The sequence below is a fragment of the Athene cunicularia genome, assembly GCF_003259725.1.
Source record: "Athene cunicularia isolate RWA chromosome Z unlocalized genomic scaffold, athCun1 chrZ_part1, whole genome shotgun sequence".
Lineage (NCBI taxonomy): Eukaryota > Metazoa > Chordata > Aves > Strigiformes > Strigidae > Athene > Athene cunicularia.
Genome location: NW_020799142.1, coordinates 11109292 through 11131663, shown reverse-complemented (window position 1 = coordinate 11131663; position 22372 = coordinate 11109292). Strand labels below are relative to the sequence as shown.

The window sequence follows — 22372 nt, the reverse complement described above, 5'->3', positions numbered from 1 at the left end:
AGTGTTCATCTGGAATTTCCACCTATTAAGTAAATATGAACTTTGTTCTCATCTCTGTTCAATAAACAGTATGTTATGTTCAGCAAGTACAGAGTAAGCAGTAACAGCTATGATGGGTGTTCAACTCCTGTGTTCCTTGCACCTCATTTGAAATCCTGGAATCACAAAATGAGTTCACATGGGTGTGGGTGCTTGCACAGAAATACAGATTCTAGAGCTTTTTGGAATTTCTCTTTAAAAGTAAAGACATTTTCTGTTAAATTCTCTTTAATTGTGCAGATGACATCAGAAGAATATAGATTTGTAGTGGACATTTCCTACTTTCCAGTTGTTATTTAAAGTGGAAATACTGAGATAATTAACTTTTTTTTGGCAGGCTGACACGTCAGCTCTCTGTTATGACAAAGGGTGTATTCAAGTCATCAGTATGTCAGGTTGCTTAAAAACTTAATGCTTTCCCCCAAAAATGGAAAATGAGCTGAACTGTTATCTCAGTATGGCTAAAAGCACAACTAAGTATGTTTTGCTTTTTTCTAAGGCAATGCTGTAACATCGAACTAAAGAAGGCTAAATTCAGTTATTGGCCCAGCAGCTTAAGTCTGTGTATTTGCTAGTACCAGAGGAGTCTGCAGACTGAAATGAGGAAAAGAAATGCGGATAAAATCTTGTGGATGATTCACTACAACTAGTATAGGAAGGAGTGGAAATTTCTGGATGAAGTTCCAGATGTGCTGAAGTTGTGGGGATGTGTTCCATTTTGCATTCAGTGGGACTTGGATTCAACCACTGGGTTTAAAACTCCTAAGAAAGTAAATTCCAACCCCATGACAAAGCTAAAAAAAAAAATAAAAAATTGGGGATGACTGTTTTCCTGGTGTCTGCTGACCCCTGTCTATTTGGCAGCAGTGCAGTAGTGAGGTCCAGATCTGGTTCTTGACTCTCTTGCCTCCAGTTCAATGTCAGTATTTTGGTTTTTGTGAGGAAAACTTGGAAATGCTACATTCTCATCACAGAGAGGGTAGAAAGTGAGGGCATTTCCTGCTACCACCCTTGCTTTCAGACGACACAGTTTCAGTTCAGGCTCAGAGTCATGTGAGAACCCATATGTTGACGCCAGTATTTGGGTATGAGTTAAAAGTATAGTGATCTCTGATTGCCTCTTGTACTAAGTGTAAACTCTGGGAATGTCATCAGCTACTATTGAAAGGCAGCATAAAGGCTTGGGGAAAGCTCTGTGGAATGTTTTGCTGTAGTCCCAGCATGCACAGGACTGTGGAAGGGAGGAATTGAGAGGAGTAGGGAAGCTCAAGGCTGACTAGCAACTCTTCTCACTGGGGCTCTTGGCCACTGGACAGCAACTGGAGTGTTTTTCCAGAGATTCCTGTTTACAATGGCTAAGTCACCACAGGCTGCCAGTGTTGGCATCATTTCATGATGAAATGTGTGGCATACATGCAGGCAGGTTGCTTTTCTGAAACACTGGTGGATACAGAACTGGCTGGATATAGAACCCGGGGAAGTGCCGCTCCTGCAAAACCCAGGCTTCAAAGGGATGGGCTGTGTCACCACATCGCAGGGTGGGTTGTTCCCAGCTGCAATCCTGTTTGCCTCCTCTGGAGGCTGGGTTTGGCTCAGCTGCAGTCAGCAGAAGCCCAGGAGGTTGGAACAAGGTTCCTTCGTTGCCCCATTCACCCAGGTGCTCGTGGCATGTGGAGCTGTACCTGGCTTCATTCCTAGATGAGTGCTGTGCGGCCTCCCCAAACTGAAGGTAGGAGCCCTATGCCTGTGAAACTGCTTAAACGTGTTCAAACATTTTGCTGGGTAACTGCCAGCAACCTTGGTAATTTCGAGCAGAGGAAGATGATGGGGGCGTGGTGGTAGGAGTAGGTGGGACCGCTGGGTGTTACTGAGACCTTTGTTGCAAAGTGCTTGACAAACATGTGCAATGGGATGGAACAGAGCAGATACCATGAGTAAGGCTGGGCAGCAGGAGATTAATCACTCCCATGGGACAAACCCGGGAGGTTTCCAGCAGGCTGTCTTTGACAGACCCTTGTTAGAGTTTTTTGATGTGTTTCTGTGCAAGATCTGGGCTTGTTGTGGGGGTGGAAAGGAAGTCTTTTCTCACTGCTGATGTGTTGTCTTTTTTTTTTTTTTCCTTGTAGGTGTGTGATGTCAAACAGTGAGCAGTCCTTGCAGCCTCCCCCGCCAGCCTTTAGCATCATGTGCCAGTATGAATATTAAGAAAGAAAAGTGTACTTCAGAGCTCATTATCCCAGAAAGAAAAAAGGACAAACTAAACGGAGAGATCAAATGACTGCACTGCTTGCAAAACTTGGGACTGTTCACTTTTTCTCCTGAGAAATTTCGTCTTGGCCTTTATGAGAGAGCTGAAAGAGCAGGCAGAGCAGCCACAGTGATTTTCTTAGGATCCTTTTTTTTCTTCTTTAATTTAATTTTTCCCCCCTTGTGCCTGGATTTTAAGACTGTCAGCTGCACTGATCACAAGCACTGGACATCAATATGTGTCATGTCATTGTAACATGCCGGTCAATGCTATGGACTCTCCTGAGTATTGTGGTGGCTTTTGCAGAGCTCATTGCTTTCATGAGTGCAGACTGGCTGATTGGCAAAGCAAAGCCTTCAAGCTCCGAGGATGTGGACAACAGAGCAGGGGGGTCGCAGGAGCCTTACCATCCAACATTGGGCATCTATGGGCGCTGCACCAGAATCTCCCACATGCAGCTTTCTAGACGAGACACGCTTTGTGGTCCTTACGCCGAAAACTTCAATGAGATTGCCAGTGGGTTCTGGCAGGCAACCGCTATTTTCCTAGCCGTGGGAATCATGATTCTCTGTGCCGTGGCATTTGTGTCTGTCTTTACTATGTGTGTGCAGAGTATTATGAAGAAAAGCATTTTTAATGTCTGTGGGCTGCTACAAGGGATTGCAGGTATGTGCACTTTGAGAGCAACTAAAGATTTTAATTTTTGGACCATTCTGCTGAAGAGATACAGTGATTCTGTCCTGTTTACAGACTGCATTAGGCAGACCCAAAGCAGTTCTACATGCTGGTTTATTCAAACACAATTGAAATTTATAGCTGTACAGCATGTAATACATTGACATTAGCATCGGAACTGAAGTGTGATGTGTGCCAGAATGAACTGACCAGTTGCTTTTGTTTGCTATTCATTTTTTTCCCTCTGAATTTCTTTCAGTATCAAAAACTTCTCTCCTTTGTTACCAGCAGAGAGCAAAGTTAATACTCACATTAAGGCAGTCTACCTCCCTCTTGCTACTTTAGTAATTTTTCCATGGACCAAAGGCAGTTTTCTCAGTGTCTCAGAGGCTTCATGACTGTGGTGAGAGCAAAAACCACCCCAGGCAGTAAGAACAGCCTGCAGTTGCACACCCAGTTCTCCAGCATTTCATGCTAAGCAGCCTTATTCAAGGCTGTGAGCTTGACAAGCGATACCTTATGATAAACCCTTCCTTTAGGCAGTTTGTTGTTCAGCCACAGTTACACAGTCCAATAAGCTTATCTTTTCACTGTCCCAGTATCAGCTGTGCTTTGCCTGAAAAGATAAATTGTTTCTAGAGATTTGGTGTTTCTGCTTAAACCCATGGATTTTACAGAGATTAAATAACTGTTAGGAAACCAACATGGGACAGCCTCTTGTTAGAGAAGTAGGTGGCTTTCTGTACTCACCAGTGAGCCCTGGGGAGAACCTGTCCCAAGTGCAGGTCTTCCATCTTTTGTGTTCTCTGTGTGTGGTCGTCTGGAGGAGGAGAGCAGTCTTCTGCCGAACCTCTGGCAGCCCTCAGAGACCTGTGAGGAGGGAGGGAATGCACAGGGCCACCTCCTCTTTTCCTCTTGGTGCTCTTAAGCACATATTTTCAATTCATAAAATGGTTTCATTACAACAAAAATTAGAAGTTTTAACTTTTTTTGCTTGAAATGTGAATCCAGCTTCTCTCCTCCTCACCTTCACTGAGGTGGCCAAACACGTCTGTGGTGTCTATATCTAGACAGGAGGTACAATGATAGATGTTCAAACCTTTATGAACCTTGTTGATTTGATTTTCTTAGTTGAGACCTAAAACAATCTTATTCTAAACATACATGAGGAAGTAGGCAAAAAATGAATTTGCTTCCTGTTACAGCCCTCTAGAGCTGGTGGTATGGTCCAGGGACCAGCTGATGCTGGCTCCTAAAGCACTAGCACAGTGGTTCTCACCATCCTCCACTTCATGTATCTGGTATAAAAGTGTACTGCTTATTTCATGTCACCCACAATGTAAGGTTTGTGCTTGCTTCTGAGGCAGAATTAGATCCCTGAGTTGGTTCAAGATGCGTCTGCTCACGTGATGACATTCAATTAGCAGATTAATATCCTTTAGACAGAAATTACAGGTTTTGCTGTAGTCACTCCTCGTTTACAGAATTTGACAGAATCGGTGCAAAAGGAAGCAGCTCTGCAGTGCAGATTAAGCCAGGGGAAGATTTTAGCTCATTTCTTTCTTACTTTAGACATAATCCATGAAACCTGTTTTTCAGGAGATGACACTCTTTTCTTTTGGAGGGGTATTTGTATAGGAGAGATTGGTTAGTAGCACAAATAGATGTTTAGCATGTCAGACTTGGGTCTCTTGAAAAGGTTACTTACAATGTACTCTGGCTATCTAGTTGAACATGAAAAATTAGCAGGAAGTAGGTTCTTGTATCTTAAAATACTGTTCTGGAGACCATGTATTTGTGAGAAAATACATGCAAAGACAGATTTATCTTTTATTATCAAACCAGCTGTACCTGTAAGGGGACTTGTGGCCTCAAGAATTGAACAATATGGTTGATTAGAGGACAGATCAGTCTTTTTGAGCTGTAGTCAGGATAGAAGCACTTACCTTCTTATAATTCAGATAAATGACACAGCATGAAACTGGTAATAGAAAGGTTACATTACCGAAACTGTTGCCATGAGAAATATGCCTGCCAGCATTTGCAGCCAGGTGCCTTGTGGCTAGCAACTGGTTTTCTCAAGATTAGTTTTATTGGGTCCACTGCTACTTTGTGCCAGTAGCTTTACAGCATCTACTTACTTAGTTGAAATTACTTTCCTTATGTTTTATCACAGCTGTTAATTTCAACTTTCTCAGTTCCTGAGTTTTGGAAAATGCTTAAGAAAGTTGTTCAAGGACAGTTGTCTGCATAATCCATACAGGGATTATGATAGCTAGACTAATGCCCAGACCAGACAACAAGATAAAACCCTGTTTTAATTATCTTAAGCATAAGATCATTCTTTCAAATGTGAACAATTATGTTTTTAATAAGCACAGGAGAAGAATTCACAAAATAATTTTGTCAGCCTGTATCAGTCCAATATTTGCAACTATGTCAAACATCTCATTTTCAAAGATGAGATGCACCCATGGTAGAGTCATCTACAGGAACTCAGGATCTCGCAGACTTAATCTCATTTAAAATCTCCATATCTTTGCAGTGGAGATTTAATATAATTAAAAACATACAACAAGTTAATTTATTCCTGGAATTCATAATGAAAAAAAAACAGTAACAGACACCAGATACATCTTTTCAGTCTAGCAACATTGGTTGTGACCTGGATGATGCCTGTGGTGAAATTACAGAACAGAAAGCAACGTCTCTTCTGTTATGGCCCTTGGACAAATGTGCAAACTCTTATTTAGGTCAACAGGAAGGAGCCATACATATATCTGGTCCACAGAGGCTTTTTTTGTGGCAGAAAATTAGAATTACAAAGCCATAAAGGAAGAAAATCTGGCTTTTGTTTAAACTCCTGTAATTCCTTTGTTAGCGAGCAAGACCTACCACTTATTTTCAGACTGCAGTGCCTTTCATTCTGGAGCTGTAGAAACAGTAAACAGTGGCCCTGGTTTTGGAGATGTTTGAGGATTGTTTCATCTGGAAAAGCATCTTTTCTCTGTAATAGGGAGTGCAAAGAATGGAGCCATGTAATTAAATAGATAATTACTACCCAATAGCATGAGGACTAGGCAGGCTTTCATTTGAGTGTCTTTATTGGGAAAGTATTCTATTTTTACAGTCTGTGAATCACTTGAAATGCAGAGGCTAGAAGAGGCAGCATGTTATTGCATGGTAGCTGATAAGAACCAATTCAAAGTAAATTTTCACAGTAATTATCTAGTTATAGGAAGTAAATAATTGGTGATCCCCTACTGACCTACCTTGATATGTATATAGGATAGCTGCATATGTGTTTACAAGCCTTATTTGGTCTTGGGTACTTCACTAAGTAATATAATCTAAACAACCTAGCCTCAAAGGAGGGTGGAGGGGAGCTTTAGGACAGAGCCTAAAACTGGTTTGGCTTCTGTCTCTGACAGTTTCCTTTATGAAATTCACCAACAACTTCTCTTGACTTTTTCTTTTAACCAATAAGGGCATAGCTGGGCAGAGCCAGCCCCCAGCATCGTAGCTGGGGGGTCGCAGCCCCTTCACTTACAGCCAGTGGCTGCCTGACTTGCCAGTGAGCCACAACCCATTAGCAACAGCCTGACTGTGTGCCAGGAGGCAGAAGCTAAATTAGCAGCACATACATTATCTCAACCGCAAAACTTGAGCAGGCCCCTGTGTTTCCTTCTGGGGAGCTACGCCATCACATGCCTGGGAAGCCTTTGGAGAGAGCAGAGAGGAAAGGGTGCTGGTGTGTCTGGAAGGCAGCTGGGTTTGTGAGTTCAGTTTCTGTTACTCCTGCTTTGCCACGTTGGAGTGGGGCTATATTGCCAGGCAGGTTTACTGAAAGGGGATTAAAATTGCTCTTTTTCTCTAAAGTCTTCAGAGTGCTGATGACTTCATCTGGGAGGCCTGTCATGGTTCACCTGCCTCTCACTACTTTCTCTGTTCACAGTCCACTGACTTCTAGGTCTAACTGGACTTGGCTAAAGAGGTTTCTGACAGTAGCATGGAAAAAACAACCCATATAAAAATTGGGTTGCATCAGCCAGGAGTACTGTGTCCGGAGCCACATGCCAAGCAGTGTCTCTGGTTTGGTCAGGTGAATGCATGGCTGCATTTTACTGTCATGTGGTTTAGCAGGCTGGGCCGCTGGCAGTTAACGCCTTTAACAGATATACGTCCAGTCAGATGAGGCAGAGATTTGTGTCTTCAAAGGTGACTGCAGTCAGGCCAGGAGCATTAAGTTCCCTTGGCCACTTTGTTGGAGTCTGTCTGCTTGGGCTCAGATGCTGCAGGTTTGGTCTTCCCTCCATCATCCCAGCAGTTTCTCTTCCAGCACTGCTGGGGGATGACTAAGTTTCTTCCTGTCCAGGGTCCTACTTTAGTATTCTCCTCTCATCACTCAGCACTGAGGTTTTCTTATCATTTCACTCTACTTTTGTCCTGCCCAGCATTTCCTCTTGTACCTCTGCTTTATTCTGGGAGGCTGATTTTTGCCCCTGGCACTTGTCCTGCTCAGTCCCAAGCAGGAAGTGTCTTCTATAGTACTTTTCAGGTATCTCACAAGCTCTGTCTGCATTCATTCTTCTGTCCTTTCCTTGATTTCTTATTTTTTCCCTTTTATTCTGTTCCCTGCTTGGGGAGTTCTTCTGTCAGAAACTACTTAGTACCTGGGCAGTAGTTCAGTTTCAGGAGTGCAGCTTTACCCTCAAATGCAAGGACATTTCTCCACAAGTTTCTAAAATGAAGAGGTGAAACCCAGTTTGAAGCCAGCCATGTCTGTAACAGTCTGTCTTTGCTGCTGGAAGAGTTTGTTTTACATCTCTTGTTTAAGAAATAGTTTAGCGTGTAATATTTATTGGTCATCATTTCATTTCGGGAGCCTGGGTGATTAGGAAGATGGCCTGAGCAGAGTATGATGGGAACCATCTGAAAGAAACAGGAATCTGGAGCTACTTGTGGGGGTGTATCAAGAGGATCCAGCTGTGAAGGGTGGGCTCATGGTGCATGAGGCCATGGGCCCATGTGGCTCCACACTCCTGGCTGCTGGATGGTAAGGAAGCTATTGCAGAGCGGGAAGCAGGAGGTCAGCCAGGACGTTCCTCAGAGAGGGCAGAAAACACAGAAGGAGAAGCAAGCTGCTGTGAAGAAGGCATGAGGCTACTAGAGCATTTTGATTCATGGAGCATGATGTGAAAGATTATGATAGTTGCAGAGTAGTCTAGGATATTCAGTTGTAGGCAGCAGCGTGCTGTCAAAAAGCATTATTTTCTCTGAGAAGGGGCCAAGTTGGCAAACAAGGAAAAAAGCACCTTGTGAGCTCACGTAACTGCCTGTGGGTGATGGATGCTGTTGCGCAGCTGAGGAGCCCAGGCAGCAGGAAAGCAGAGCGAGAGTGGTTTTGCCCTCGAAGGCAAGGAAGCTTCTTGTTTGTCTTTCTAAAATGCAGAGCATGCATTTTTCAAAAAGCATATTTCCTCTTGGATTCAGCTCAGAGTTTTTCTTTTCTGATGCCAGCATTCTGAATTCTTGGGGTGGGAAGAAAGAAAAAAAAGGGGGGGAGGGGGAGGGGTGAATTTCTAATGGAAATCCTGACAGTCTGAACTGCTTTTGCTGTCTGCGGTACAGTGCTTCCTGTAACCTATATGGCCAAATGCCGGCACGATATCTAATACACATTGGTTGCTGAAAGTTCAAGTGAAGGGGACTGCTGGGTTGGAATATGCCAGGGAAGGAAAACTGAGTTCAAGTGCTAAATTGCTGTTGAGCCTGAGGGAGAGTATTAGCAACCTCAAAGAAATCGAGTGAAGATTTCAGTGTTTTGTTAGATTTGGTGGTCGGCTCATCTCCTGCACTACCAAGGTAGGCACATGGGAACCAGTAAAGACACAGCGGATTGCAAAAAGAATAAAAAATTAAACAAAATATTCAGTGATCAAGTTTGGCAGCTGATTTACTCAGAAGGCATAAATCTCTTCCATAAAATGGTGCTCAGAGTAAGACTCTCACACAGCCCACTGAGAAATGTTTTACTGTGGCACGTGTGCACACCAAGGTGAGGTCCCTTACCTGTACTGGTGTAGGTGAGATGCCAGAAACTCCTTTATACCCCTGACCTAGTGATGTGGGGTAAGAGTGCTGGCTGTCCCCTGAGAAGCCAGGGGGATAGCAGGAGGGTAGCAGAGCTCCCTTTCAGTTGGATTTTTGCTTCCAGGCCTCAGAGGCAAGACTGATGATGCAGTTTGTATACAGGATACAAACACTAGGAGAATATGTAAACTCATGAATGCTGTGTTTTCACTCAAATGCAAGAAAAAAGATGAAAGTGGCTTTTTCAAGATGGGGGGGCTAACTTATGCTTAGCTCCTGTCTTTGGTGTGGTGGTGAAGGAAATCAGTGGTTTTAAGTTTTGCTTCCTTCCTCAATGCACATGACCTGCACTCTGCTGGTGTACGACCCATGAAGCCACTTGAAATTCTCCCCATCCTGCACCCCCCTTTGCCTTTTCCTTCTCGCTGATACTTAGTTCCTCTGCAGCTCCTCCCCCCACACCGCTGAGGTCTTGTTTGTGCTGTGGGATTGGTATTGAGGAAATGTAATGCCATGAAAAAGATGGCCTGCAGACCTTTTATTCTTTGCTTAAGCCAAGGCAGGTTGTTGCTCCAGTCTCCCTTACAGAGCTGTGGTTGGGAGGTGGTGGTTTTCATTCCCTTTCTGATGATTCAGTATAAGTGATTGATGGTTTGGAGGGCATGGCACTCACTGGATGAACAGCAGTGGAAGAGGTTATGGTAAGTGGTGTGAAATATAATGGGTCTTTTCCTCTGCTTCTTTCATGGATGGAATAATTGACACAGCCTGGTATTTCCTTCCCTGACTCAGGAACCTCCCAAATTTACTATCCACAATTTAGTTGCTCATTTAGCAGCTTCAAGCAGTTTATTGCACTGTCCTAGATTAAAAACACACAGTGCTTCATTTGCTTTTAAGGAAAACCATGAGAGGTGACCAGCCATTATGGCTGTGCTTGAGCAGTGGCCCTACAAGCGGAGAAGTCTTCAGTTGCCTTTGGATTGCTGGAAACTTGTAAACATTTGGCTTTTCCCTTACAAGGTGCTTTATCTTGACTTAATTGCAGGCTTAGCATCTGCAGCACAGGAGCCCCTGGTAGTGTGGTGACATGACTCTACATGGCTGATGGCCCTCCAAGAGGCAGTGGTGTCATTTCAGGGTCTGGGACTGATCTTTCTTCATCTCCACATCTCCTTTCCTCCCAGATAATGAGCTTTCACCAAAAGCTAATGATGAATGTGCCCTTCCCTCTCCTAAGAACAGGAGTCTGCAGGCTCAAACTTTGTTACAGAGAAGTCCAAGCAGTTAGATCACACCAGTGTCAAAAAAAAACAAACCGTGAATTCCCCCATATGATGTCATTCTGCCAAAGCAACCCAAATCAAGCTGATAAACTGGCTTATTTTTAGCTTTTTCTGTGGGTAGCAAAATATACTTAATAGTTACTATAGACTACTTACCAGTAGCCCCCTGCACTGTAGTCCTGTCCCTGTTTCCACACCAAATATCAGTAATGCCATCAGCAGTTTATGTATGTTTGCATAGGTTTGGTTATGAATGAGCATCTTTCATTTTCTTAATAAATGGGAAAAGACGCATGAGCAAATAGTATAGTTAATTTATCATTGAAAAGGGTAGGGATCTTACCCTATTCCCTATTCCTCAGTTTGGGGAAGGCAGTGGTTAGGGAATTGCTTTCTCTTCCAGTAAATGCTTACCCTTATATGACTCTGAGACAATAAACAGAAAAAAAAAAATATCTGTGCAGGTTCTGAGCCATCACCTGGTTATAGATTTAAATAATTCATTCTCCTGCCTCAGCTTGGGCGTATCTCAGGTATGCTGAAATCTGTACATGACCGCAGTCCTTCACAGTGACTACAGGTATGGAAGGATGAACCTTGCCTTGGTGCACTGCCCACTGGCAACCCTCCCTAGCCTCAACAGCCATGCTTCCAGTTTATCCCAGATCCCCTCTGCTTGTGTGAACCTGCATTGAATGTGGTGTCCAGGTAGGCTTTTTTAAACATTGATCTTAATGTTACAAATTTTTTCTTTTTTGTTCTGCAGTGTTTCCAAGTGGGCCAGAGGCTGTCTCCAAGGCATTAGGGCTTGCAGAGTCTCCCTTCTTTTTGGGCATAGACTTTGTTGCCTCTGGTCAGCTGCTTGCATACAGTGGGTCTACCAGTCATCCAAAGGGATGGAGAGCAGCTGTAGAGGCAGGTCTGGGGCCCTGTGCTGTGGGTGCTGTACCCAGCGCTCCCTTCAGAGTCTCCACACCACCCTCACCCTTTTTCTATAGCCAGTGTAGACTGCTGAGACTAGCATGTCAGCTGGCCTGAGCCTGCCTTGTTAGCTCTCCTCTGATTAAAATGGGATTACTGAATCATTTCACAGGGCTGAAGGTGTCTGTTAAACAGCTGCCAAGTAGGAGGCTGTCGCTTTGGTTGTCTGTCAGTGGATGAAGCGGTCAAAAGCATGTGAATGGCAACCTGGTAGTATTCCTGCTGCGTAGGGGTTTCTCAGGGAAAGTTTGCATATATGAAAGCCTCCTTGGGTTAAGATAGCATAGTACGTTAGTACAAATACTTTACAGATTAAATTGTTCAGGTATTCAGGTATCATATTGATACATTTGGAAATAGGAGCAATAAAGGCAGGATTATTTTGCCTGGCTGGTGCTGAGTGTTAACCTCCTGTGGTTGCACAGATGAGAATGACCAGGATCACTGCCACTGAGGAAGCAGCCAGCCTGCACTGCCTGCATGGTGTTGTGCAAGGCTAATCCATCCCCACCTTTACCTTTTTCCTGTTAAACGTTCTTGCTATGTTGTGCTGCTCTATGGGAGCCTGTTACAGTGCCACCTCACTGATCACAGCTGCTTAATTTCCTGTTTCTTCAGCAGCATTTAAAAACTTTTTTGCTATTTTGCTAGGAAATGAGAAGATAGTTTCAGGTTTTGCAATGGAAATTGGCTTTGTTAGTATATGCTCTTGTTTTATATGGCACAACAGCAGCTGCACAGGAGAATGTCAAAACTAAATGGCATGCCTTCACTCAACTAAACAAGCATCTGCCTAACCCCTGTCTCGAGGGTTGCTTCCAAGGATGGAATGAAAAAGCTTTTACTCAGATCTGACTCCAGTACATAATGTGACAAATGCCCATAATGATAGACCAGTCTGTTGGTTTTCCACGATGTTAGCCTGGCAGTGCCACTGCAGTGTATAAAAAACAGAAGCAATCGCTTGCTGCAGTTCCAGGCCCTTAAAAGGGAAAAAAAATTGTTGGTGCACAAATACGAAAAGGCTTCTCCTATAGAAAAAGCGTTACTGAACTGTATTCAGAAACACAGTTGCACAGCAGTACAGTCTGCTGTATTTATATTGATAGTTCACAGTATGCGTTTGGTGTTTTTGGAGAAACGGGTTGCTTTTACTTCATTTGAATATGGAACTGCTGTTCTAGGTTAACTGGTTGTCTGTGTTGTAACCAGGAAATATATTTTAGTCTAATAATTCCAATAAAATCTAAATCTCACTTAAATTCTGTATTTCTTAAGGCTTCTTGCTGAAAGCAGGTAATTAGGGACTGATAATAAAATGTTATGTGGGCAAATTGCCTTCAGTGAAAGATGGGGAAATGTTCTCTGGTGACACACTTATATCAAAGAATTACAGATGAGGTCTCTGGATAAAAAAGTAATTTAAATAGTTTTCTGTTGTCATTCCTAGGCATTTGGCAGCATTGTATAGCATTCCTTCAGACCTCTGTTTTAAAGAATCCTAAGAGGAAAGGTAATGGTGAGCTGGCAACAACTAACAAAAAGGAAAATGTAATTATGAAAAATTATCATACTGATTTAAAGAAGTAGGATAGACCTAATTAAGAAGTAGGAACAAGAGTATGTGTACAGCAAAAGCTGCACTCCTAGCAGTGCTGCTGTGCTTAGAGTGGGAGTTAAATCTAGAACAGAGCAAGCCTGAGCTCTTCAAGCCAGTAGAGGAGCACAGTGGAAAACAGCTGGTAATGTTTTTCAAATGAATTTGTTCCTCCCAGCAGGAGGAACAATCAGCAATAATTCTACAGGTAGACTGGCTGAGAGTTAAAACTCTCAATTAGTGTATGTCAGCATGACAAACTGAAAGGGTTCATTGCAGAAAACTTTTCTTCAGAGTACTTGATTTTTGTTCTGTTCTTTCTCTTGAAGATTGGCTTCTCTTCAAAGACGCTGAGACAAGAGCAAAAACTGAGTTATTAAGAAAAAGAAATCTCTATCATTAATATTTATCATCCTCCTGCCAGATACATCTCAAGACAAACTGTTGACAGGAGATAATTGTTGCTTTATCAGATTATGCTGAAATAAAATTATACAACACAAAATTGAGCTTTACACTTCTGTGGCTAACAAAAGCTTAAGTGCTTTAATCTTAATTTACAGCATTAAATGGCTTAGAAAGCCCTGCGATACAGGTTAAATACAGAAGTATATTTCAATGAGTCAAGTGTACGAATAACCAAATCAAATTCAAGGAACCTAGTTAATCCCAAAAGCAACTTTTGATTGTACTAGGAGCTGGTCTTCTGTTCCAGTGTGCTCTGATTACAAATGAATGCCAAATGAATGCGCTTGGTTCCCCTTTTCAGCCCCTTGTAAGCTCCAGGCCATGTTCTCTGCCATCTTTCATTCACTGGCAAGATACTTTGCTCCTGGCTTTGTGCAGCCCATCCACTGCCCTCCTCCACCTTCCTTCTGGGGAATATTCAGAAAACAAAACCATGCACTCCCCTGCTGCTTTGTGCTGACCACAAGCAACTGAAAACCCATTTCTCTTCCTTCAACGTTTTTCTCAAGGCTGTCTTGTTGCAGAGGCAGTAAAAGAAGAACTTGGTAACTGACAGGCTATGGATTTGATGAAGCAATTGCCGGTATGCTGTTTGGGGGTTATCTCACTTGGGCCTTGTGTTCCATCTCCATGTGTCTTGTCTGAAAGCAGATTATCAGGCACTGGAGGCAGAAACTGTGAGCAGAGTTGCCAGGCTCCGTGGTAATGCAAATAAATAACCAAAACAAGATAGCTGCAGGCAGGCGAGCCCCAGGGACTGAGCAGCAGCTACAAAAAGGCAGGGATATAGGCAGTTAAGCTTATGCTTCTATCAAAGAAGCAAAGAGATGTTGAGAGACCTGACCAGGCTCTGCCCCATGGACACTGGTATGAGAAATGAACACCGAGAATTTAATGTGTTTTTTCCCCTTGTACATTGTTTTTGCTCAACTGCAGCTGCTTGCACGTGTGTTAGATGTAGCTCAAGGCTACACCGATAGCTGTAGAAACAAACCTCTGGTATATTTTACCTTGTTCTTTCCACATGGGCATATTTCCTTCCCTTTCCTCTGCATCTGTGTTCCCAGGAGCAGAGAGCTGATTCTTTTTCAGGGGTCTCTAAAAGCTGCTGCTCTGGTTACAGGTAGTTGGACAGTTAAGTGCTTTGGATTGCTGGCTTCTGCATTAATCCGTGGTTTGCTCTGCTGGTGGGTGGTAAAGCACCTTCTATTTTAAGCTGCAGTCCTTGAGATGAGCTCTTTAGACTGTGAGGATGAGCTCTGTAGCGTGTGACCATCTCTTCTGTAGTTACTGGGAAGCCAGAGGCAAAGCGTGTCTTTGTCTTTTTATTTGAGCACCCTTTTTTGGGCAGGCCGGGAGCGTCAGGAAGGGATCTCAGCACCCTGTGCCACTCAGCCATTGCTGACTGGATGTTTGAGCTGAATATGTGATGAGACTGTGCCTCCCTACTTGCTGTTAGCATGAAATCCAAGGGGTGCCATTTCTGTTGAGGACATGTTGAATTGGCTTAATTGAATCATCTTCATTCACTTTTCCTATCAAGTAGGAACCAGGTATTAATGAAATGAGAAATGATGATAAATATTAGTGATAGTAAGATGTGCATGTCTTGAGAAGCTGTCTGTCTACACTGAAATGGAGTAGTAGAAGGTAGGCTTGGTAGTGAAACCAGTACTTTTTTGTTTGTTTTCATTATGCTAGGCCAGTGTAGGCTTCACAAAGTTAGCCATCTGAAGGGAAAATCAGGTAAGACTCTTGACCACATGCAAGTCCGTAGTTAAAACTTTTCTCTAAATCTTGTTTTCATCTGTGAGAAAACAGCTGTAGTTTATCAGTTACAGGCTGTAGTCAATATGTCTCCAGGCATTTTCTGTACTCTTAAAAAAAGTTTTAATTCAGTAAAGTCCTGATGACTACACTTGTCAGCAGTGCTTCAGCCTTCTAGGGGCTGAGTTTTGGGTAACGACTTTTCAGCTTGAGGCACACATACCATGAACCAGTAGCTTTCAGGAGTTGTTCAGTGCTTTATTTCTGGTAAATAGAGATGGATGTAGCTTCTTCACAAGTCTCCTGCTTGTGACTCAGCCATAAGCATAGATTTGCTGTTAACACAGGCTCTCTAGGTTTGTGAGCAATGGAGTGGTAACCTTTAAAAACTTCTTTGCTGGCAGCAGCAACATTGGCATTCCAGATCTAGCTTCTTAATTTGGCAATGGTAATTTTTAACTATCAAAGGAATTGTGATCGTTAAGAGAAAATGGCAACTGGCCCATACCAGTGTACAGTCAGAAAAATACATAGTATGGTCATGTTGGTTATGCAGAACAGGAAACTAGTGATGAATAGAGGTGAAGGAACTGCTGGTGTTTAGTCTGAAAGAGCTGCAGGGCTCAGCAGGATGGAAGCACAGCTTATCCAGGTCTGTCCAAGATAAAGCAATACTTAACGTAGTTTGGCCAGTCAGCCAGGAAACACTGCATAAAATTTGTCACTGGCTCTTAAATGTAAGCAGTGATGAAATCCCTTCACAGAGAATGGATATCACTCACTAATGGATTTTGCCGCCCCAAAGAATAATGACATTTAGTTCATTCATGCCATGGTGTTGTGTCATTGTTAGAAAAACGCTGGAGGAAGGGCTTTCTTTTGTGAAATGTCTGGCATTCACAGACATTAATTTTAGACAGTTGGATGATGTTTTTTTGCATTTTGTGTGTATTAACTGCTTACTAACTAGGACCCAGTTTTTCTTTCACAGTACGGAAGTTTTCTTGCATCAGGCTGAATTTCTTTAAACAAACAATTAAGGAAACCTAACATACTGCCGAATAGGCCAGGCCAGCTGAATTGAAGAATATGTGAACAAGACTTTACAGCTGTTCTTGGTAATCTCTTAGTATAGGGAAGTGGACTGTTTTCTATTTTATTACTTTGTAGAAATTTTGGGATTAGATGAAATCTAATGGGTGAACCAGCACCAGACGTAAAAAGTACAACTTTCAGCCCACTTCTAGAAAGTGACAGCACCTTTACCAGCTATTTTTGTCAAGGTGCCAGGTTGAATAAAGGGCTTTACAGGGCATGACAATTAAATAGGTAATGTTTATGGGATCTGTAGGGCTGTGTTCATTTTCTGGATAAACTGGTTATGTTTAAGCAAGAACTATTTTTCATAATTCTTCCTGTTGTTTTGAGTAAAATTTTAAACAAAACAGAAAGAAAAGTTTGATACCTATGAGCTGTCCTGATGTTTAGCTCCTTCCTACATATCTTGTATGAGGGAGATCTGCTTTTAAGTCCTTGTGATTCTTTTTTTTTTTTAGCAGGGCCCATACGAGACCACTGTAGCCACTAGCATATTGGGCATTTTGATTAAATCTCTCATCTTTGTGCAAAGACACATCATGTGTGCATTGGACTTTAATGTGACTTTTAATTTCTTTTAATGAAGCCCTCACTGCTTAGATAAAGACTGTTTCTCATAGGAGAGAAAACTATGAATAGGAGACAGGCAAAACACCTAGTCTGAGCTTTTTACTTCCAGCATGAGGCACAGCAGTGTGTTCAAGCAGTTTAACAAGATGATGAGTTTAGGCTTTTGCTCCTGCATGTGCTTGCCTTCTGCAGCAGTCACAGTATCACAGAATCATCTAGGTTGGAAAAGACCTTTAAGATCATCCAGTCATTGCCTCTTTAAAGGATCCCAGTGTTACCTGTGCACTGGCTGTTGTTACTTAGATCTTTTGACTTCTGACTTCTGACTCCAGAAATCCCTGTATTACAAAAGCATCTTACTGAACTGGCAATATTAGTTTTCTACTATGTCATAATGTGGCCAAATAAGCAGATGAAGTGTGAGATATTTTCATAATTTTTTTCTATGCAAGAAAATCAATGTAGGAAAACTGCAGAGGAAAAATGTTTATGATGAATGACTAAAGCTGAATGAGGCCTAGCAAAATACAAATTCAGAAGTGGATGGAAACATTCCTAAGTATTTGAAAAGTGCAAGTACAAGTATAAATGGTTGGCAGAAATGCCCGAATGTTCTGCAAGCTCTGTATACCTAGCAATAAGGTGTGAAAACAAAGGATGTAGAAGGAATATAGAGATTAAGAATTTGGCCATTATCATATAAGCCTTTCACAAGTAAATATCACAGGATAGTTCCAAGTTTACATAAAACACTGCAATAATATATACTAGGGAATCAGTAAAGGAAGACTGGATGGATGAGGAAGAATCTTATAAATCCTGGTGCTTGGGAGTAAGTAGTGACCATGGTAACCATTACTACATGTCTTGTGTTTAACAGGTGTTAAACTGATCATTTGTTAAACTTCTGTCTTTCTGTTTTTATTTCTAGGCCTCTTCCTTATCTTAGGCTTGATACTTTACCCTGCAGGTTGGGGATGCCAGAAAGCAATAAGCTATTGTGGACCTTATGCTTCCGCTTACAAACTAGGAGACTGCTCCTTGGGCTGGGCTTTCTACACAGCTATTGGTGGCACTATTCTGACGTTCGTCTGTGCAGTCTTCTCGGCGCAAGCTGAAATAGCCACATCCAGTGACAAAGTGCAAGAAGAAATTGAAGAAGGAAAAAACCTTATCTGCCTCCTTTAAGTCCAGTGGGGAAAAATACCAGTGCCTGGATGTTAATCTGCTTTCCATTGACTGGGCAAGCAGATTCACTTACCCGTTTCTACCATCTGTGTGATTGAGCCCCATGCATTCCAGGCCGGAACTACTGAAATGGTCTTTCTTCCTTGCTGGGCAATGAGGATCAGAGAAAGGATCCCAAAAGCAGAATGTAAATACTTGGGGATTTTTTTAGTTTCATTCTATATTCAGGAGACAGTGGTATATATTAATCTGACTGGGGAGATGTGGAATCATGTGTATTTAGCAGGAATGTTTTTGTTATAACTGACAAATTCTGATTGATCAGATTGCCTTACCCACCTTGGTCACTTTGAAGAATTTGGATTTAAAATAATAAAAGCCAGCACATTTTCCTTTTTTTATATACAGAAGCCTATTTTAATTAGGCTTTCTTTCCAAGGGCCCCCCCCTTGCCTGTGAATATTTCACCACCACCTGATTTGGTACCATACTTTTCATTGAGGTGCTTTTTGATACTGAACTTCCTTAAAGTACAGTGCCTTCTCAGATAGTAGGTATATGTTGGAGAGAGCAAAGCTGACGTGGTGCAGTTTACACCAATCTTTAAACATTAAAAAAATTTAGTCCCTGCCAGGTTTCCTTGTCTTAAGCTTATAGTGCAAGGTGTGTGCCAGTTGTTACTTAGAAGGTAAATGGTTTTGCTTCCACTGACTAGACTGTGGCTTTCACCTGACAACATTGTTTGAAATAACTGTTGTTAAGAAATATTTCTACAGCCTTTATTAAAATGCTTGAAATCCCAAGCAGATAACAAGTCTACACTGCACAGCTGGGCATTATCTTGAAAATGGCAACAGCCTGGCCTGGGCTGTAGCCTCTCCTGCAACTGCAGATCACATGTTGGACTCCAACAGTATTATTCTTTCTTTTGCCAGTGAAACCTCATTCCTAGTCTACAGATGGGTCTGTCTCATGACCCAGAGCCACATGAGTCCATAAGAAATTTACATTTTTTAGGAAGTCTTGCCAAATTCTACATGGCTGGGAAGACAGTTTTACTTTTTTTAAAAAACCGCATGTAGTACGGACCCCTTTCCAACTAAATCAGCAGAAATTAAAGAGGGCTTGCCACAAATGACATTCCTTTCTGAAAGGCAGTTGGTTGTATTACTTGTAGTGTTGCATCACTTACTAGAACTACTCCTGAAAACAAATTTTAAAGGTATTTTGAAAAACAAAGGAGGGATGCAACAGTGCCATAGGAGCATGGGGGATAATTCATCTGAAAAGTAGTTCTAATGAAATACTAAGTGAATTTTAGACTCTTCTTACTTCTTGGTAGTTTAGCATCATCCAGTGACAGTGTTGCTCTGTCACTTCACTGTGTAATATGGAGCAGAAGTTCTTGTTTATGCCTGGCCCGTTCCTTGAAGTGTGCCACTAGTTATCTATAGGCATTCAAAAACGGTTGTCACCGTGCAGGTAGATGGCCGGTTTCGGCACGCTGCTCACGGCGCTCGCAGTCCGAGAGCGGGTCGCGCACCCCTCCGGCGGCCGCTGTGCAGCGCCTGGTTTCTTTTTTTTTTTTTTTTCCTTCTCCCATTACTTTTTGCTTTTAAACAAGATATTTGAAAAGGGACTTCCCCAGGAAGGAGTGGCTGGAGTTTCAGTGGTGTGGACAAAAACTAAGGCATAGAGTAATGCAACAGAATCACTGATTTTGAAGACTAGTACACCACTATTAACTGCAGCTTAAAAATTTAACAAAAATCCCTTATATGTTGATTTGAAATACTCAGATCTATGTAATACAGGCAATTCAAATGTGAAGCTATATCCATCTCTGGCAATATATAATCTAAAAACTGAAAAGGCTCAGCAAGTTTCTTAATGTGCTTTATTTATAAAATGTGGCACTACAAAACCACTGCTACTGAGCTGTTTCTGGGTTGTCTATATCACCTTTGTATCTATTTTACTCAATAAAGTTCTCTGGCTTCTAAGGGATTTTTTTTCAGCCAAATCATTTCCATTTTGCATTGTTACCCCACATCAGAGTATCTCACCTCCTAGTGGTAAACAGAGAGGACAAGTTTTCCTTGGAAGCAGTGGGTGCTGGTGCCTACCTCAAGGAAAGGACAGAGCCCAACAAAAGCAGAGCAAGGCAGTAATGTATACAACACAGCCGCTTTGTATAGGAACAGCTAGAGTAGATTTTGAGCCATGGTTTATTTGTGGTACTGTTTTTCTGTTCTTGAGGCACCACTATGTACGTTTGTTAGCATGAGTGATGTGATGTTATTTTCAATCTAAATTTAAATTAAAATGTGAGTTTTCAAACTTTAACAGGAGTCTGACTACCTTAATTCAAACATACTGGACAAGTTGAGCCACAGCAGGATAGCTGTAATATTAGCATTAATAGCATTTAAGATCCCAGCCCACACATGTTGTCAGTATTTCATATTTCCGTCCAATGTAACAATTATTGCCACTTATGGATCAAGAAGTATGTGATCTGAATTTGTAGCGATGTGTTATATAGTTGCATTAAAGAGACTTTATGATTGCATGTGTCTGACAAATGTTTTTCATTTGCAAATAAAGAACTGAAGTTCCTTGCTTATGGAAGGGGGTAGCCAAGGTTGTAAAACAAATACTGCTTAATCACACAGAGTTTTAAAATGGTGTTTGCCACAATGTGTCTCACTTTTCAGCTGTGACCTGACAAACACTAGAGAGAGGTTACATACTGTTCTCTAAGCGAATGTATGGCAGAACTAGGAGTAAGGCTTTCAGTAGCTGTCGTTTGTCTCATAGTTGCTGTGGTCCATTTCTATTAAATTTACATATAATTAATTGTGTTCAGTTTAATTACACTTCTAAACTACCAAGAAGTAGTACTTGGCTAAAACTTGGAACATTTAGAAACCTACGGTCCAGAAGTTAGAGGATAGGCATCACTCAGTGCACCACCATGTAGTGATTTGTATAGTTAAAAATACTACCTCCCTTTTTCAGTAAGGTTAATGGAGCTGGAATAGGGAATGCAAAGTTCAATTCTTTTAATTGTGTGAACTACTGCAGATTTCTGTGTTCTAGTAACTTCTTCCCCAAGCTCCAACTAGGTTTAAAATGGTGATGCATTGAGAAGGTGAATGTATATTAGTAATATCTGGGAGACATGAATATAAATGTCATACAAAGTCTTGATCCTGTGATTCACCAAAAGCTTGTCTTCAGATAGATTCTTTTTCTGATTTCGTATCTTCGCATGAGTGAAATTCTGAAAGCATAGGAATCCATGTCCCTAACCAGCTTTAGGTATCACTCAGATGCAGTGGGAACAGTAGTTTGGTCTAGCTGAGAAAGGTACAGAAAAAATAATTCCAAATTTAATCACATTATTCTGACCACTTCCAATTCCTCTCTTACCTTTGACTGCCCAATCCAGCTTATCCACTTTTTCCTCTAAAACATCAAAAATATATCCATAGCAAAGACAACAGCCCTGCACTGCAAAATGGCAACATATGCTTTGGCATGCACGCAGTGACTACAGCTCAGATGATCTATGATTGTTTAATTAGGCAATAAACATTGTAAAATCTACTCGCAGCACTGTCAGCTGAAACAGTGGCAGAGCAGCTGATGCTGCAGAGGCATCAGCGGTCAGAGGCAGCTGTTTTTTCATCAAAAGGCCTGGGCTCCAGCCAGTGAATCCCACACCCAGATCTAGCTGTACACATTTGAAAAGCAGAAAAGCCGAGAATAGTCACAGGTAACTGGACTCCAAAACAGGCTGCATCTTCCAGGCCTACAATGGCCCTCTTCCAGGCATGCTGCCAACTAATACAACCTCCACCTTTATTACCAAAAATCGGTCTCTGACATTTCCCATCTCACCAGTTTAAAGTTTTCCTTCCTGAATCATGGGTACAAAGAAGTAAAACCTGGTCTTCTCAACATTTTGCACAGCAGCTCCTCTGTGTTAGTGTTCTTCTTCTTCGCCTCTGAGTGACATTAACAAGGTGCAGGAACACTTCCCAAAGCGGGACAGTACGTTTTATATATACACACATTACTTAGTCACATCGTGGCACCAAGTTATTGAGAGACAGTAAAACAGTGAAACGAATTAAAAGCACTGTTGTTTGCTGTAATCACTATCCATTCATCCAACAAAAAGCACATTTCAGATGAGCTGTATATGCTTCCACTGAACAGCTGGACAGCTTTTTTTCCCAGACTAAAATGTACAGCAGTATGATCCACAAGTCATTAACTTCCCATCAAGGCTTTTTTTTTCCCCCCTCAGTAGTGTGTAACATGCTACCTAGTTTAATCCTAGCATAAAGTTAA

General features: G+C 42.0%; 1 protein-coding gene across 3 annotated transcripts in view; it reads left to right on the top strand.

Annotated features, from left to right (window-relative positions):
• Nucleotides 1-19541, top strand: part of LHFPL2 (LHFPL tetraspan subfamily member 2) — a 117533-nt gene extending 97992 nt beyond the window's left edge. For all 3 annotated transcript variants that reach the window (XM_026865391.1, XM_026865392.1, XM_026865393.1), the window contains 2 exons: nucleotides 2166-2953; nucleotides 17754-19541. In XM_026865391.1, the coding sequence (XP_026721192.1) occupies nucleotides 2524-2953; nucleotides 17754-18010 (687 nt within the window). In that variant the 5' untranslated portion in view covers nucleotides 2166-2523 and the 3' untranslated portion in view covers nucleotides 18011-19541. The remainder of the gene's footprint in view (nucleotides 1-2165; nucleotides 2954-17753) is intronic.
• Nucleotides 19542-22372: the final 2831 nt, after the last annotated feature.